This window comes from Terrapene carolina, unplaced genomic scaffold (assembly GCF_002925995.2).
Source record: "Terrapene carolina triunguis isolate 2854851 unplaced genomic scaffold, T_m_triunguis-2.0 Scaffold113, whole genome shotgun sequence".
NCBI classification, from domain to species: Eukaryota; Metazoa; Chordata; order Testudines; family Emydidae; genus Terrapene; species Terrapene triunguis.
This window is the reverse complement of record NW_020664464.1, coordinates 17570389-17586507: the sequence shown is the minus strand read 5'-3', so window position 1 is coordinate 17586507 and position 16119 is coordinate 17570389. Positions and strand designations below refer to the sequence as shown.

Sequence of the window (16119 nt, the reverse complement as noted above, 5' to 3'; positions counted from 1 at the left end):
CCCCATGCCTTGGTGCTGCTGTAGTAGGTACAAAGGGGTTACCAAGGGATCATAAGAGCCCCAGTGCAGCAGGGCTTTTGTGGTGTGCCCCCACCTCCACCTTTCCCCACAGGATGCCCCAGCACTGGGGGCATTCCAGGGCAGATGGCAGGGGGAGAGAATGGCCTGGGTGTTCTTACACTCCAGAAATTCAGCATCCCTGCAGCGGCCCATACACGGTCTCTGAGTATGTGCAAATCACCTCTCCTGCTGGACCTACGGCCAGTGCAGTGATTAATCTGGACCTTGGGATATAAACTAGTTTCTGATAATGTGGATTGAAAACAATACTACTTGTATGGCTTTAATCCTTATTGGTAAACTTATACAAAATCCCTATATCAATTAAAATAGAAAAGTGGGAAGGGGGTGGATGTGGCCTCCTGATGCAATGGCTGCATTATATTAAACTGCCACGGGGGCACTGACCACCTGCAGCAGCACCATCTGCCCCAGCACTGCAAACCTAATCTTGCCCTGGTGCAGAGGGGAGGTTCAGGGGGCTGGCGAATGAGCCAACCCTGCATGGTGGCGCCAGTGCTGCAGCGCTGGGCCTGGCTCTTCACTTGGGCATTGCAATCTAGTGCACAGGATCACAGCACCACTCAGGTTTGGCCTGGCTGCCCTTTGGTCATGACAGGAGGCAGCTGGACCAAATATAAATGAGTGGTGTTGCAACCTAATGCATGGGGTCACAACACCACTCAGGTTTGGACTGGCTGGGCCCAGACTGAGTGGTGCTGTGACCCTGTGTGCCAGGTCACAACATCCGGAGTGATGAGCCGGGCCCAGCCCTGCAGGGCAGGAGCTGCTGCTGTGGGACCTCCACTCCACACCAGGCCAGGGGCTGGTCTACACTGGGGGGGGGGAGGGGGGGGGATCGATCTAAGATACGCAACTTCAGCTACGCGAATAGCATAGCTGAAGTCGAATATCTTAGATCGAATTACCTGGGGTCCACACAGCGCGGGATCGACGGCCGCGGCTCCCCCATCGACTGCGCTACCGCCGCTCGCTCTGGTGGAGTTCCGGAGTCGACAGTGAGCGCGTTCGGGGATCGATATATCGCGTCTTAACGAGACGCGATATATCGATACTGGATAAATCGATTGCTACCCGCCGATACGGCGGGTAGTGAAGACGTACCCCAGGAGAAATGTATGTTTGCCTGGTTTTGCACCCTTGCTCTCATGCTTTCTGTGGATGCAAGTGAACCCATGAACTCACGTGAAAACAGCCTTTGCTAGGGAACCTATTGATATACAGGCTACAGCTTTGCAACCTCACATAAATCTTGAGAAAAATCTCCCAAAATACTTGGATTGACTTAAAAATCATGTTTAAAAAAGACAAACTTGATGATTTTGGGTGTGTTTTCTGGTTTTTGACCACTTTGGAGGAAAGTGTCTTGTTTTGTGTGAGAGTGTTTCAGGAATTTCATCCTAAAATGCTCAAAAAAGGCACACATAAATTTGGGACCTTCCTCCCTTTTACTTCTGATAGATGGTGTCCCACATGTCCCTTCCCCAGGCACTGATCTTTGCTCCCACCTCTGTGCCCTGCTCTTTTCAGCCTCCTGTCTTGCTCTTTCTACTTCTGCAGGGCACTGCTCCTGTCCAGCTTCTAATGCTGGAGACAGCCCCCTGCTCCAGTCATCCCAACTCCCTGAATGCTGGCCCTGCCAAGCGCACGCTCTATCCTATGCTATGTACCTCCTCCCAGGACACTGCCCCTGGCTCTCCTATCCAGCTCTTCCCCCCCCCCCCCCCCCGGCCTATGCCCAATTCTGGGACAGGGCAGCTAGGCAGAAGCTGGATCCCTAGAGGCTGGAGAGGGGAGAAACATACTCCTGGGATCCCTTTTCTATGGCTTGCTCTGCTTTGCTTCCCTCACCCCACTTAATGCTGGACAGTAGCGTAGCTAGCGGAGTGCAGGGGAAGCAGCCGCTTCCCCTCAGCACATTTTCCTCAAAGCCGTGCCTTTCCAAAAGCGGCTGGAGGAGCGAGGGGGGCCGCAGGCTGGTTTCGCTGCACTCCGCCCGGAGCTTTGGCAGGGAGTGGGTCCGGGGGTCTGGCCACGCTCCGCCTGGGGTTCCGGCCGGGGGAGCAGGTCCGGGGGGCTCGCTGCGCTCCTCCCGGGTCTCCGGCCGGGGGAGCGGATCCAGGGGTTTCTCTGCACTCCACCCGGGGCCCTGGCCGGGGGAGTGGGTCTGGGGGTCTGGCCGCACTGCGGCAGGCGCTGCAATCGAGGGAGCGGGGTCCGACGCTCCGGCCAGGAGAGCGGGGCAGGCTGCGCTCCACCCGGCGCCCCGGCCGGGGGAGCAGATCCAGGGGTTTCTCTGCGCTCCGCCCGGGGCTCTGGCCGGGGGAGTGGGATTCGGCGCTCCGGCCGGGAGAGCGGGTCCGGGGGTTTTGCTGCGCTCCGCCCAGGGTTCTGGGTGGGGGATCGGGTCCGGGGGTCTCGCGGTGCTCCGGCCGGCGCTGCAACCGGGGCGGGGAGCGGGGTCTGGCACTGCGGCCAGGAGAGCAGGTCCAGGGCTTTCGCTCCGTTCCTCCCGGGGCTCCAGCCGAGGGAGCGGGGGGGGGGGGGGCGCGGGGGGGGGGGGGGGGCGCGGGGGGGGGGGCCCCCCCCCCCCCGGGGGCGGGGGGGGGGGGGGGGGGGGGGGGGGGGCGCAGGCTGGTGGCTGGCAGCCATGGGGGGCGTTTCCCCCCCTCCCGCCGCGGCCTGTCAGTGCGACCTGCCCACAGCCAGGCTCCGCCAGCAGCCCCGGACAGGGCAGCCGGGCTGCAGCTCGCTCAGACACGCCTGGTGGGGCTCGCTGCCTTCTGCCCCCACCCCCCAAGGGGTAGCACCAGCGCTGAGCCTGGGCTGGCACTGCACGCGGCGAGCCCCTCCGAGGCAGTGACAGTGGGGTTTGTTCTCTGCTGCTGGCTGGGCCGGGCCTAGCGGCTGGGCCCTGGAAAGAAGCAGCGGAAGGGCAGGCAGCAGACTCCCAGGCTCTCCCGGTCCCGGGGGCAGCTCCAGCCCCCTCTGCACAGAGAGCCCCGGGGACCCCAGCCCACTCCCATCCCCGGTAACCCCTCCCCAAGCTCCATACCCCGTGTACCCCTCCCATGTACCCCGTGCCCCTGCCTTTCCCTCCCCTTCACCTCCCCTCTTACCCCCGTCCTCTGCCACCCTCCCTACATCCTCTCCTCCACCTCCCCTCAAGCCCCCTGTCCTCTGCTACCCTCCCTCTACAGCCATGGGGGGGCGGCGCGGCCAGAGGAGCAAAAGGGGGGGCGGGGCGCAGCATGGCCGCAGTGTGGCCGGAGGAGCCAGCCAAGGGGGGGGGGGGACCGGCATGGCCAGAGGAGGAGCCAGAGGGCGTGGCCAGAGGAGGAGCCAAGGGGGGGGCGCCTTTTTTATGTTTGCTCCCCCTGCTCTTAGAACCTGGCTACGCCACTGATGCTGGTCAGAGGGGGAGGATGGGTGAGAACTGCCTCTGCTGACCCAAACACAACTCCCTGCTTCTTTGGTTGCCTCGTGGGCACAGGCAGCAGCATTATCAGTGGAGCAAAAAGGTGTCTCTGCGGGACACAGAAAGCAGAGAACTGGGCCTCTGTCCAAAGCCTGCAGCAGCCTCCAGTGGCTGCAGTGAGAACTGCAGCATCAGTTACAGTTCAGGCAGAAATCCTGGCCTACCTGCACTTCCGATGAGAGGCTGGTTTTAATATTGCACAATCACAGCACTCACAAAAATACTGTGAGAGTTGGCAACTGCAATGGTATTTTAGTTAGCTTTACAGTACAACTAAAACAAATTGGAATTACCAGCAGGAAAGCAGGCAGCTGGCTAATTATGCGAGGTTGATATGAAAGATCGAGCTCTTATTCAGAGTAAAATTCATTTCACTTGCAAAAAGCCAGCGTGCACATAAACCCCAAGTACAACATTAATGCAGGCCTGAGATGAAATCCACTCACTTTCAACCCTGAGACCACAACACAAGGGCAGTGGTGGAGTTCCCATGCGGCTGCTATGCTACTCCAACCAATTGTAAAGGAAGTTTGAGTTAAGGGATCCTAGTAATCGCCCAGTTCACCCATACTGCCACTCTTCACTATGGTCTAAGCAAGCCAGACAACTCCTCCGCCACACAGGACTGTGAAGGCTCCCCACTGCATGATAATTGTATTCACTATTTCAGCACAGTATTGCTCTGAGGCTTAAGTGCTGTGATGGGCTTGCACAGGTGAATTTTATAACACGCAAATGCACTGTACTTCTAGGTTAGTCAATGTTTGAGTGGATGTTGTTACTTGTAGCTGATACTTCCTTGTGTGTACATTATTAGTGCAGAGGAGTTATCTCCCTTCCTATCTAAAACTTGCAGGATGCAGAAAGGGGATGGGGGGGGAAGAACCTGCCTTATCTCAGTTTTAATTGTTTTACTTGTGTCATTTTGAAATTTCTGCCTGATTATTTAGTTTGACTTTTGAGTGTATTGTCAGTACTAACATTCCTCCTCATGTAATTTTTTACTACAGGCAAAAACAAACAAACAAACCACCCACCTACAAACAATTTCTTTTTCACTTGGTATGTAAAGCTGTGCAATATATCCAGTCACCTAAAGCAGAAGTTTCACTAAGATGCACTACATTTTTCTGGGCCACTATAAGGAATCTATATTAGCTGGAAATATAATGGAGCTAGGGCTCCTCTAGACCATACTTAATCATCAGCTGGTGGTTTTGGGCCATTAATAGCTGGTGAAAGTTATGCCAGGGGACCAGCTCGGTCCTGGTGCACAGTGTACTACTGCAGTAGTGTCTGCTTGCCTCTTATGCAACTGTTCATGTTTTAATCTGCAGTTGTGGAAATGAGGTTTAGAGCCATTCCAACTTGTTTTGGAGTATAGAGTACATAGCTGAAGGGAGGAATTGGGTCCTGGCTGGTACAGTAAGATTTTATTCTGTAAAACTAGTACAATTGCCCCAAAATGTTGCAAACCTTTGGTATAGATATATAATATAGCAGATAAAAGAGATGCCATTTTGAAGTGATCTGATGCCAATAACATGTATGAAAGGATCTTTATCTATGGAATCTAAGTGCCTATAAAGTAGACAACGCATGAATGAAAGAATCAGTGCTTTCAGAATGTAATTTAATATTCAACCCAGAGATTTTTTTTAGTCCAAGTACTAACAGTAAAAACCCCACATTAACTAGTATTGAAAAAGCAGTGAACTGTAAAACCTCCTTGAAAACTTTAGTAATGTAGCCTCCCTGACTGAATAGGGTTGAAGATAAAATAGGGTTCATACACAAATAAGTGCAAAAGATTCCCAGGTGTGACAGAGACTAAATTAAATAATTGTCTCCAAGATTACTTTTGTTTTTTTTCATCTCTCTTTCACCAGGATCTCAAAGTCTTAGGGATTTTCTTTTAACATGGGCTCATCATTTTAGTTAACCTTCAGTTCAAATGCTCTTGAAATGTATTCAAACACTAACAAAGGGGCCAACGTCTAAGATAATGTAAATTCTGCTGGAAAATTTGTTGTGGCATAATGTCATAATGTTTGCATTGCTGTATCTTAACAGTGTGTTCTCAGATAATTTTATAAAATCTCAACATTTTTAATCATGTTCTGCCATAATGGCATGGCATTTATGATATGATGCCATGTCATGACATGACTCTGTCAAACTGTAATGAGCCCCAGAATATATACTAGTATACTTTAGTAGGACTGTAAATTTAACTTGAAATAAGTGGACAATGCAAGTTTCCAGAATCCTTGATTTCACAAATGTTTTAGTAAGTGCTGAGTATGAAGGAAAGAAGAGAAGAGATTGTTTTAGTTTTTTTATTTTTCAGATCGACCTTGCAGCATTGGCAGTTAGAAACACTGGCCTGTATTATTCATTGTCAGACACCACCTGCAGTAATTTACATGTGTCTCAAGCAGGTGTATAACACTACCGTTCTGATTTGATAGGCTTTTACACCACTATAAAGGACAACATGATATGCAAGGTAGTGGAAAATATAGCCCCCTTTTGCCTTGCAGACTAAGGGCACTTGATACAGAGAATAAATATAGAACACTGACATGTTTACAAGATCACCTTTCTAGCCATAATCCCACATTTACAGGTGATAACTGCTGAAGCTTATATTTATGGTGAGAACTCAACATAGTACATTTACACATGACATGCAGCATTGGATTATGCTGTAGGTGTTTCATTCAGAATTCCTGTTCGACATTCTGAAAAATCTGCTGCCAACATGTGAATGCCCTATGCCTTTGCTGAAGTTGAGGATAATGTATAAGGTCTTAAGTACCATATTCGTGAAGGACTGTGGATAACATACATTGATAGCCCTAATTGGTTTGGCTTTTTCATGAGTGGTCCCCTTCATAGTCTTGCTCCTAAATAATTAGCTCAAACTAAATAATAGTGCTGTGTAATTAGGGCCTGCTATTCCATTTTCATGTCTTAACTCTTCACACTACCTCTCAGAAAATCATTAGCTGAAGGAATTTACTCCACTGCCTTCTTCCTGTATGTTACCAGCAAGCCAAATGAAGTTTGCTAGATGTCTGAGATGAGAACAATGTTAATCATACTAATATAATCTTCCTTGTATGTGTTCTCTCTGCATATTATGCACACTGGAATTCACCATGGGGCGGGGGAGATGGCTCAGAGGAACAAATGAGGGTGACCTTGCTTTGGAGCAGTTGCCGTTGTCCCCTGTGTGGTAGGAATTATATTAAGAAGGTATTAGTGACCTTGTGCCTAAACAGAAGAAGGCATAGGGCCAAGATGTTCAAACTTGGATGCCTAAAATTAGGCACCTAAATCTATTTTAGGCACCTAAATAAGTGTCCTGATTTACCCTTTGCTCCCATTGAATTAAGTGGAAGTCCAGCACCTCTGAAAATCGGGCCACTTAATTAGGTACTTAAATATGGAGTTAGACGCCTTACTTTAGGCAAGAAAGTTTGAAAATTTTGGCTTTGACATTCAGGATATCAGAAATATTCTTTGAAGAACATTTTAGTGTGTAGATCCTGCACTGAACTGTGTGGTGGTCACAAGATGTAAAAAGGAGAACAAGCTCATTGAAAAAAGTAAGAACAGGAGGTTGTAATGTAAAATGTTGTGGCATGAGAAATATAGACTACACAAAGTTGCTAAGGAATTATCGTACCAGTGTAAGGATGTCTGTGCTGAGATGGTCAAAAATCAATTACAAGGCTCATGACCTAGGATTGACCGAATCTGGGAACTTCACTACATGATGCCTGGTGTGAAGCCATCAGCTATGGTCACTCTGGCTGGTGCAACAGTTCTTGATAGACTGTGCATGTTGGGTGGTGGCTTAATGATCATAGATAAATGGAATGATAGTGGTCATCTTTAGCTAGCTAGTCAACTAGAGAAAACATAATGTGTGCAGAAATATAGCTTATAACTGCAATAGTACAGAAACACCATAAGCTGGTTCAGTAATGCTTTACAGTGTAACTACAAGAAAAATGTGTACTGACCTCCCCCCACCGTCAAAAAAAGTGAGAAGGCCCCTGATTTCTGAGTCAAATCATTTTTAATATTATTGGTCATTTGAGCAATAATGTGGCTATATTTTAAAACTGAAATAGTGAACTCCTATTCAGAATGATCTTGTCGGCATAACTGGCTGTACTGAGGCTGTCTTTTTAACTAGGATTGTCCTTTAACGGAGTTCTGCTTTGATCGCTACTTTTGTTAACACTGAAAGACTTTGCAGGTCTAGTACAGGTAGCACTGGAAACAGTTTCATTTTATTTCTCATTATCCAGTAATTAATGGCCATGCATCTTATTATTTTATACCGCACCTGTCATGTAGCATCTGGCTGTGATCCTCCATGGTGTTACTCTCATTTTACACCTGTGTATCTTATTAAAACTGCAATGGTGGCTTAGGGCCTTTGTGTCTATTGGTACCTAGACTTTTGCTTTAAGCAAAGAACTGGGAGTCAGTTGATCTGGGTTCTAATTACGGCTCTGACATGAGGTTCTGGGGTTACTTTGGGCAAGTCACTTAATCTCTTTGTGTTGGTTTTGTCCTCCGTAGATGGATGCACCTGTGTACCTCCCAGGGTTGTTGCAAGGCTTTAGCAATCATTTGTAAAGCACTAAGGACTGGATGCACAAAAGGAGTTAGATGTCTAAGTCCATTTTAGTTTCAGGACCATTACAAAGCACAAAACCCCCACTGAACCCTGTAGGCGCCTAAGTTCCTGCCTCAGGGCATGTGCACTGCTCACTGTAGGCATCTGGACACCTATTTCCCACCTAAGCCCCAGAGCGAGTCACAAACCAGGTGTTCAGCTGTCTAACTTGCATGGGGGAATCAATCTTTCTCTCTCTCTCCCATTGACGATATAAGTATTTATGACTAGGATGGAGATGGTGATTGTAAAATGCTCAGGAAGGTTAGAGAGACTACAGAAACAGAAAACCCGGTAATGGGGGGATTTCAGCTACTCCCATATTGATTGGGTACATGTCACCTCAGCATGGGATGCAGAAATAAAATTTATAACCACCATTAATGAATGCTTCTTGGAGCAGCTAGTTCTGGAACCCAAAAAGGGAGAGGCAATTCTTGATTTAGTCCTAAGTGAGCCACAGGATATTGTCCAACAGGAGAATATACCTGAACTGCTCAGTAATAGCAACATAATGTAGTTAAATTTATCATTGGGGGGGTAGGAGAGGAGAACCAAACAAACCCAAAATAGTAGCATTTAACTTCAAACGGGAACTACACAAAAATGAGGAAGCTAGTTAAACGGAAAGTAAAAGGAATACTCACAAGAGTGAAAGGCCTGCAAACTGCTTGGAAACTATTTAAGAACAGCGTAATACAGGCTCAAACTAAATGTGTACTCAAAATTTAAAAAATAAAAAAATAGAAGACCAAACAAATAAAAAAGCAACCATGTCTAAACAGAGTAAAAGGGGCGATCAGAGGCCAAAAGACATCCTTTAAAAATTGTAAATCCGATCCTAGTGAGGAAAATAGAAAGGAGCATAAACTCTGGTAAGCCAGGTGTAAAGTATAATTAGGCAGGCCAAAAAAGAATGTGAATTGTAGCAAAAAAGATACAAAAACTAAAAGCAAAAAATGTTTTAAGTACATCAGAAGCAGGAATCCTGCCAAATAATCAGTGGGGCCAGTGGACTATCAATGTGCTAAAGGACCACTCAAGGAAGACAAGGCCATTGCAGAGGAACTAAATGAATCCTTTGCATCTGTCTTCACTGCAGAGGACATTAGGGAGATTCCCACACCTGAGCCATTCTTTTTAGGTGACAAAGCTAAGGAACTGTCCTAGTTTGAGGTGTCAGTAGAAGAGGTTTTGGAAAATATTGATAAATTAAACAGTAACATGTCCCCAGGACCAGATGGTATTCACCCAAGAGTTCTGCAGGAACTCGTATATGAAATTGGAGAACTACTAACTGTGGTATGTAACCTATTAGTGGATCGCTAATGCAGCACCGATTTTTTTATTTTTTTTAAAGGCTCCAGATGCAATCCTGGCAATTACAGCCCAGTAAGCCTAATTTCAGTGCCAGGCAAATTGGCTGAAACTATAGTAAAGAACAGAATTATCAGATACATAGATGAACACAATATGTTGGGAAAGAGTCAACATGGCTTTTGTAAAAGGAAATCATGCCTCACCAATCTATTAGAATTCTTTGAGGGTGTTTACAAGCATGTGGACAAGTGATCTCCAGTTGATACACTATACTTGGACTTTCAGAAAGTCTTTCACAAGATCCCACATCAAAGGCTTTTAAGCAGAGTAAGCAGTAATGGGATAAGAAAGAAGGTCCTCTCATGGATCAGTAACTGCTTAAAAGATAGGACACAAAGGCTAGGAATAAATGGTCAGTTTTCACAGTGGAGAGAGGTAAACAGTAGGGTCCTCCAGAGATCCATACTGGGACCATTGCTATTCAACATATTCATAAATGCTCCAGAAAAAGGGATAAACAATGAGGTGGCTAAGTTTGCAGATGATACAAAATTATTCAAAATTGTAACTCTTTGCAGTCAGTTTTGGACTTAACTAAGGGATTTCACAAAACTGGGAGATTGGGCAACAAAATGGCAGATGAAATTAATGTTGATAAATGCAAAGTAATGCACACTGGAAAAAAATAATCCAGCTATACATACAAAATGCTGGGGTCTAAATTAGCTCTTACCTCTCTTGGAGTCATTGTGAATAGTTTCTGAAAACATTCGCTCAGTGTGCAGCAGCAGTCCAAAAGGCTCATGGAGAGGGGCGAATTGAACGTGGGTCTCCCACATCCCAGGTGAGTGCTCTAACCACTGGGCTAAAAGTTATAAAGGTGGGCACTACCACTTCTGCATGCTAATATGGCAGAGGGGCCTAAATCCAGGAGAGGGTTCACAGCTGAGAACAGCAAGCAGAGAGAGGTGCCTCCCTGCAGCTTGAATTTAGGTGACTATTTCTGTGAGAGTGGTGGGGTTTAGCACACAACCCTCTTGTTGGTATCTCCCATTGGCTAGCATTGGCGGCTCCCCGTCTAGCATGCTGGCTTTTTGTCAATCACATTCTAAGGCATCTATCTGTTCCCATTCATTGCATAGGGAGCCTAGGCACCTAACTCAGGCTCAGCATCACCATGCCTAATTTCTTTTGTGCATCCAGCCCTAAAAGATTGTCACATGGTGAGCGCCATAACGTGGAAGTGTTATTTATTTTATTGTTACCACACATATCCGTGTATCTTTATTTGGGGGCTGTTCTCTTCTAAAGATGGAGAAAGTCTACAGCTGCTAATAGTAGTTACACGTGGGAATAAATTTGAAATTGTTCTGTCACAATTCCATTGTCTCCTTCAAAATCCCCACTCCTTGTTTGATTCCCCTCCTTTCCCTTGCCCACTTCCTCCATTCTGCTACTCATTGCTAATAGCAGTCGACTGAAGTGATTAAAAACACTGGGATTTTTGATGCACTCATATAGCAATCATGACTCAGCCAGAGCACTTTTCAAATTGGGATTTTTAAATTACTTTCACTTTGCTGTTGTCAGTGCCAACTAAAGAGAACATAGTGGCATATTAGAGGAAACCTAGTGGGTTAGGAGCAGAGAAGAAGAAAGTGAAGGGAGAGACTCCAGGGGATTGGGGAGATGGAAAACTCAAGACCAAAAGGAAGGAAGAGAAAGGGACAGATTGGTGAGAATAAGAAAGATTTAGTGTGAGGGAGGAGGGCTGGAAAAGAGAGAAGCATCAAGGAGAGGGAGATGAGACTGATAACAAGGAGGGAGTGTGGGTGAGCGAGGGACAAGGAAGGAAGGAGACAGACATGGGAGAGAGATATTCCTATCAGGACCCAGGGTATTCATTCACTTCCATCCATATCTCCTACTGTGTAGTCCATCTTCTCCTTTCACATGGTCTCCTCTTGACAAGAATTTATAATAACCTATCTTGATGTCATGACACCTGTGGTTGAATGGTAGTGATTAAATTTCCCAGCCTCTAGGTGTTATCCTATCACTTTCTTGGCTCTCATTTCAAATGAAGGGTGGAGCTACATTTTCCTAACTGCATCCCAGTAACACTTGTTTGTATAGTAAAAACAGGAGATGGATTATTGGAAGTCTGCCTTCTAGTAGAAAATGACCTCCTTCACTTTCCATATGCTGCAGTTAACCACAAATATTAATGGCCTTAATTTATGTATGCTAAGATTAAAAGGTAATCAGTTCTCAAGTTTCAGAGGATTGAGTTCCTGTAAAAGACACTCCTCCTCCTGCTGCAGAATAGGTGGAATTTTAAAGGGAATGTCCTATTTAATCTATGCCAGCCACAACTATACAGTACTAAAACATTACCGATTTCAGTAATCAAGTTATAAGCAAGTGATTGTGGAATCCTCCTTCCACCACTGTGTTCTGAAAGTACATTTCATTTGTACAATCTCTTATACAAAATCCTACTGAAAGAATGAATTTGTCTGACATCAGAAATTGAGTCCTTTTTATCTCCTTCTTTAGGTATCCAGCTGCCTAAGGAAGATGAAATCTCCATACCTGTGATATCTAATTCCCCTGCTAAGGATGCTGGGGAGAGTGTAGATCTCACCAATGAAGAGGAAGAGAAGATCAAAGAGGAACCTTTAACCATCTCAGAACTGGTGTACAACCCAAGTGCCAGCTTGCTGCCCACCCCAGTTGATGATGATGAGATTGACATGCTCTTTGACACCCCATCAAGAGCAGAGAATGAGAGAGAAGATACAGATTCATTTGAGGAACTGGAAGTGGATGAAAATGCGTTTTTGGTTGCTGAGGAAGAGGAGCTGAAAGAAGCCCGTAGAGCGCTTAGGTGCAGTTATGACTTTGTAATGGGCAACATGCAGGTAAATGCCTTTGTGAAGAGTTTCTCCAGGCTTCTTTTTGTAGGCCTTGGACTGTTGTTGTTTGTGTTTCCACTCCTTCTTGTCCTCTTGGAGTCGGACCTTGATATCTCCTTTCTTCATGAAATCCGTCAGACGCCAGAGTTTCAGCAATTTCACATTGAATATTACTGTCCTCTTAGGCAGTGGGTGGCTTGCAAAATAAACTTCATTTGTGACATGCTGGGAAACTCTTAAATGTTTAAGAAATATGATACAACTAAGGGCTATATTCAAAATTTCAGTTAGCATTAGCTTCTCATAATGCCCATGGGGCCATCAGCAGGTAGCTATCTTCATTTTCAATCCATTACAGACTGTTCAAGATCTAACATTTGCTTTTCATAAACAGTTGCTTTAGTTATAGGCTTATCTGGTGGCCATTAAATAACCAAAAAGAGGTCTTATTTTTATTTCAGTGTTGACTTCCTGATCATCTGTTGTATCAGACGACTGGATAGTACTAGGGTTCATTATTTGTAACATTACAAGCCATGACATTCTGAATCTCAATGATAGTAGAGCCAAGAAGGAAATGTTTTTGAATATACTCCTTAGTGGTGTAACAGTCTTTTCTAACCAATGCCTATACAAGCAATGTTTATGCTGGGTTTTTGTTTCTTGATTTGTTTTTTTGTTTTTTATATTTTTATGTGTTTAAAATATTTTGGTAAATTTTTAGCAAAAGATGACTTCTGAAGTTGTTTAAGTGTACAGATTGGTAAAATTAATGCACAAGGGCATGTAGGGGATTTTTTAATGTTTTACCAATGGTTTGTTTTTAAAATATTTTGGATGGACAATGAGTTTATTATAACTCTATAAAAGATGGCCTACAGTTTGTAGAACATACAGAAAGTTTATTCAAGTGCGGGGGACTCGTGAGGGGAGATGAAATGACACAGAATCCTCAAGTAAGTTTTTAATGGCACAGTTCTAAAGCTAAAGGTGGTGAATATCATTGAGAAAATGATAATCCACCTTCATCTGTGTCCTGTCATCTTACACTTCAATCAGTGGTAAGTTTTTACAAGACAGTGCAAGTAAGTTTTGCCAGAAGGTGATGGATCTTTGGACTAAATGTAGATTATTGTACATAACATGGAAAGATGAAGAGATAGTAAATATCAGAAATGTCTAGTTATATTGGTAGATAAGTAACCTACTTTTTAAAAATGGCTAGAGAATAAAAAGTATACAATACTTTAAAAATCAAGGCATTAGATTGTACAGTTGACATGCAGATATTCTACTGAATCATAATAAAAGGACAAAATATTTTTAAGAGAAATATCTTGGTTCTTTATTCCTTTTGTCACTATTCTGTGAAACACATCCCAGAGAATTATCATTTAATGTGACATCATTTCCTGTGCATGCTGATTGTCTTACCATGTATGTGTGGCATTGTACTCATACTATTTCCCTATTGATAGGACTCCAGTCAGTGAGGTTCATTGTTACTTTAATGTGCTGAGGATTTGCTCCCAATATTGTGTTGAGAATATACATAAAACCTTGTGAGCATTTAGAAAAATCAGTAGGACACCCTTACCCCAATCCAAATGCTACAGAAAAAAGGAAATTGTATTTTGTAAACTGGAGCATCATCATAGAGGATTGTTGTTTTTTTAAAGCAAAAGCATTAGATGTGATCCTTCAGCCATAACACAAATAAAACTCCCATTACAGCCAGTGGAAGTTTTGTCTATGTACTGGCTGCAACTTCACCCCATAATGTCTGTGTACTTTATAAAGAGATTTTTTTTAAATAAGAGATATATTTGAGTCTTTGTCATATTGTACATACATATTGTAACAGTAACTGTAATTCATATACTTCAGAATCATTTATGGTTGACAAGGGGAATTGCAGTTCTGTTTCCTCTAAACCTTTGCAAATGATCAGTTGGAAATTTCCAACAGGGGAATTTGTTTTATCCTTTGTTTTATCCTTTTAGAGGTGTCAAAAAAGAAATCATAGCTCTTAGGAATTGTTCTTCTCCACTGTAACCATTTGAGTTGTTTCCTCATTTCCCAAAGAACAAAGACTACATAGAACCAGTTAGTCCCCTCTCTTCTCACTCTGTCTTTCGTCACTAGCTTGGTCCCAGTGACAATCACTATTGATTAGTCGTCTTGTGTGTATTTCATCTTGCGTAATATCCAGCTAAACAATCTGTTCCCCTTAAACAAGGATTATCCACCTAATAGAACTTTTGACAGTGAACTAAAGTAGACATTTGCCATTAACAGGATATTATTCATACAAATGGTTTCCTAAACAAAGATGTCAGCTGATGGATTCTAGGTGGTGATGTTTAGGAAAGCTGGCAGCCTGCTAGAATACAGGGGCAGGGTTCCATGCTGGATCCTATTTATTAAGTCCTTTAATTATAAAAAGTTAGGTGCTGTGTTCTAAAGTGTAGTTTTGTCTATGTAAAGTCATAGAGCTCCAGAAACAGGAGCATTTGTTTTGTTTGATTTAACTGTATCAGAAAATGGTTAATGCATGAGGAAAAAATTACCTCAGAGAATTGATAGTGCAATAAGGAGATATGTAGGATTAAATGCAAGTGTGTATGTGTGTGTTGTGTGTGTGTGTGTATTTTACTGTATGTGTATACAGCCCTGGTCTTTCAAATTCCTCTCACTATGCAGGAGCTTTTCTGGTCTATAAACTGAATTCCACTGAGAAACATAGAGTTCCTGTAACATACCATTTTAAGACGTAAGACTTGGGACTTTAAAGGGCTGGAACTTTGTGTATTACACACACTGTGTGTATATTATACAAACACACACACAGTATGGCATATACATATCCACACACATAGAAACAATCTTGTATTTAATGCTGACGATGACAGAGTTGGATTATGAAGAATTTGTAGGTACAGTATTGTGTATTTGTCTGTGCTTGGATATATGGTAAAATGTTATGTACTTGAAATCTATTTTGTGGTTTGTCATTTATTTATGAATGCTACTCTGGGAAGAATTAAAAATGGGTTTATTTCATAGAAATACAAAATACCTGAGGGGAAAATGTACCTGTAACTCAAGCCTTATCTTTGTACAGTGCATTTCACATTTCTCTGTCAATATCCTGATTGTTTTGTATGTTGATATGATGGCAGGAATCCCTAATAAAAAAATATACTGAAAAAAAACCACTCTGCAATGATGGCACTTCTTATGATAAAGGAATGTTTCTTAGTGTTGGATATCAACCTAAATTCATATTAATCCTGTACAAACAAAATGTAGTGTTCACAATGTACTTTTTTGGGACTGTGCTGTCCTATGAAATGGTACAGTCTGTGGGACGTTACAAGTTGATGTTTTCTATATATGTTTTAGTAACTGTTGGATATAGTATGTGTCAGTCTTTAAAAGAAGTATTTTTGATGTAAAACAATTTTCATATTTAGTTTGGACTTTTTGGTGTATTTCTGAACATTCAAAAAGTGTTATAAAGTCACACAGTTTAAGGCCAGAAGGGAACACCACATCATCTAGTTTGAGCTCCTCTAGATCACAGGTCACATACCCAGCATCTGCACACTAAACCCCAACAA

At 43.9% G+C, this 16119-nt stretch overlaps 1 protein-coding gene across 1 annotated transcript in view; it reads left to right on the top strand.

Moving 5' to 3' along the window:
* The window catches only part of FRMD3 (FERM domain containing 3), a 215539-nt gene extending 199853 nt beyond the window's left edge, over window positions 1-15686 (top strand). The window contains exon 14 of the mRNA XM_024218149.2: window positions 12138-15686. Within this exon, the coding sequence (XP_024073917.1) occupies window positions 12138-12736 (599 nt within the window). The 3' untranslated portion in view covers window positions 12737-15686. The remainder of the gene's footprint in view (window positions 1-12137) is intronic.
* The last annotated feature ends 433 nt before the right edge of the window (window positions 15687-16119 follow it).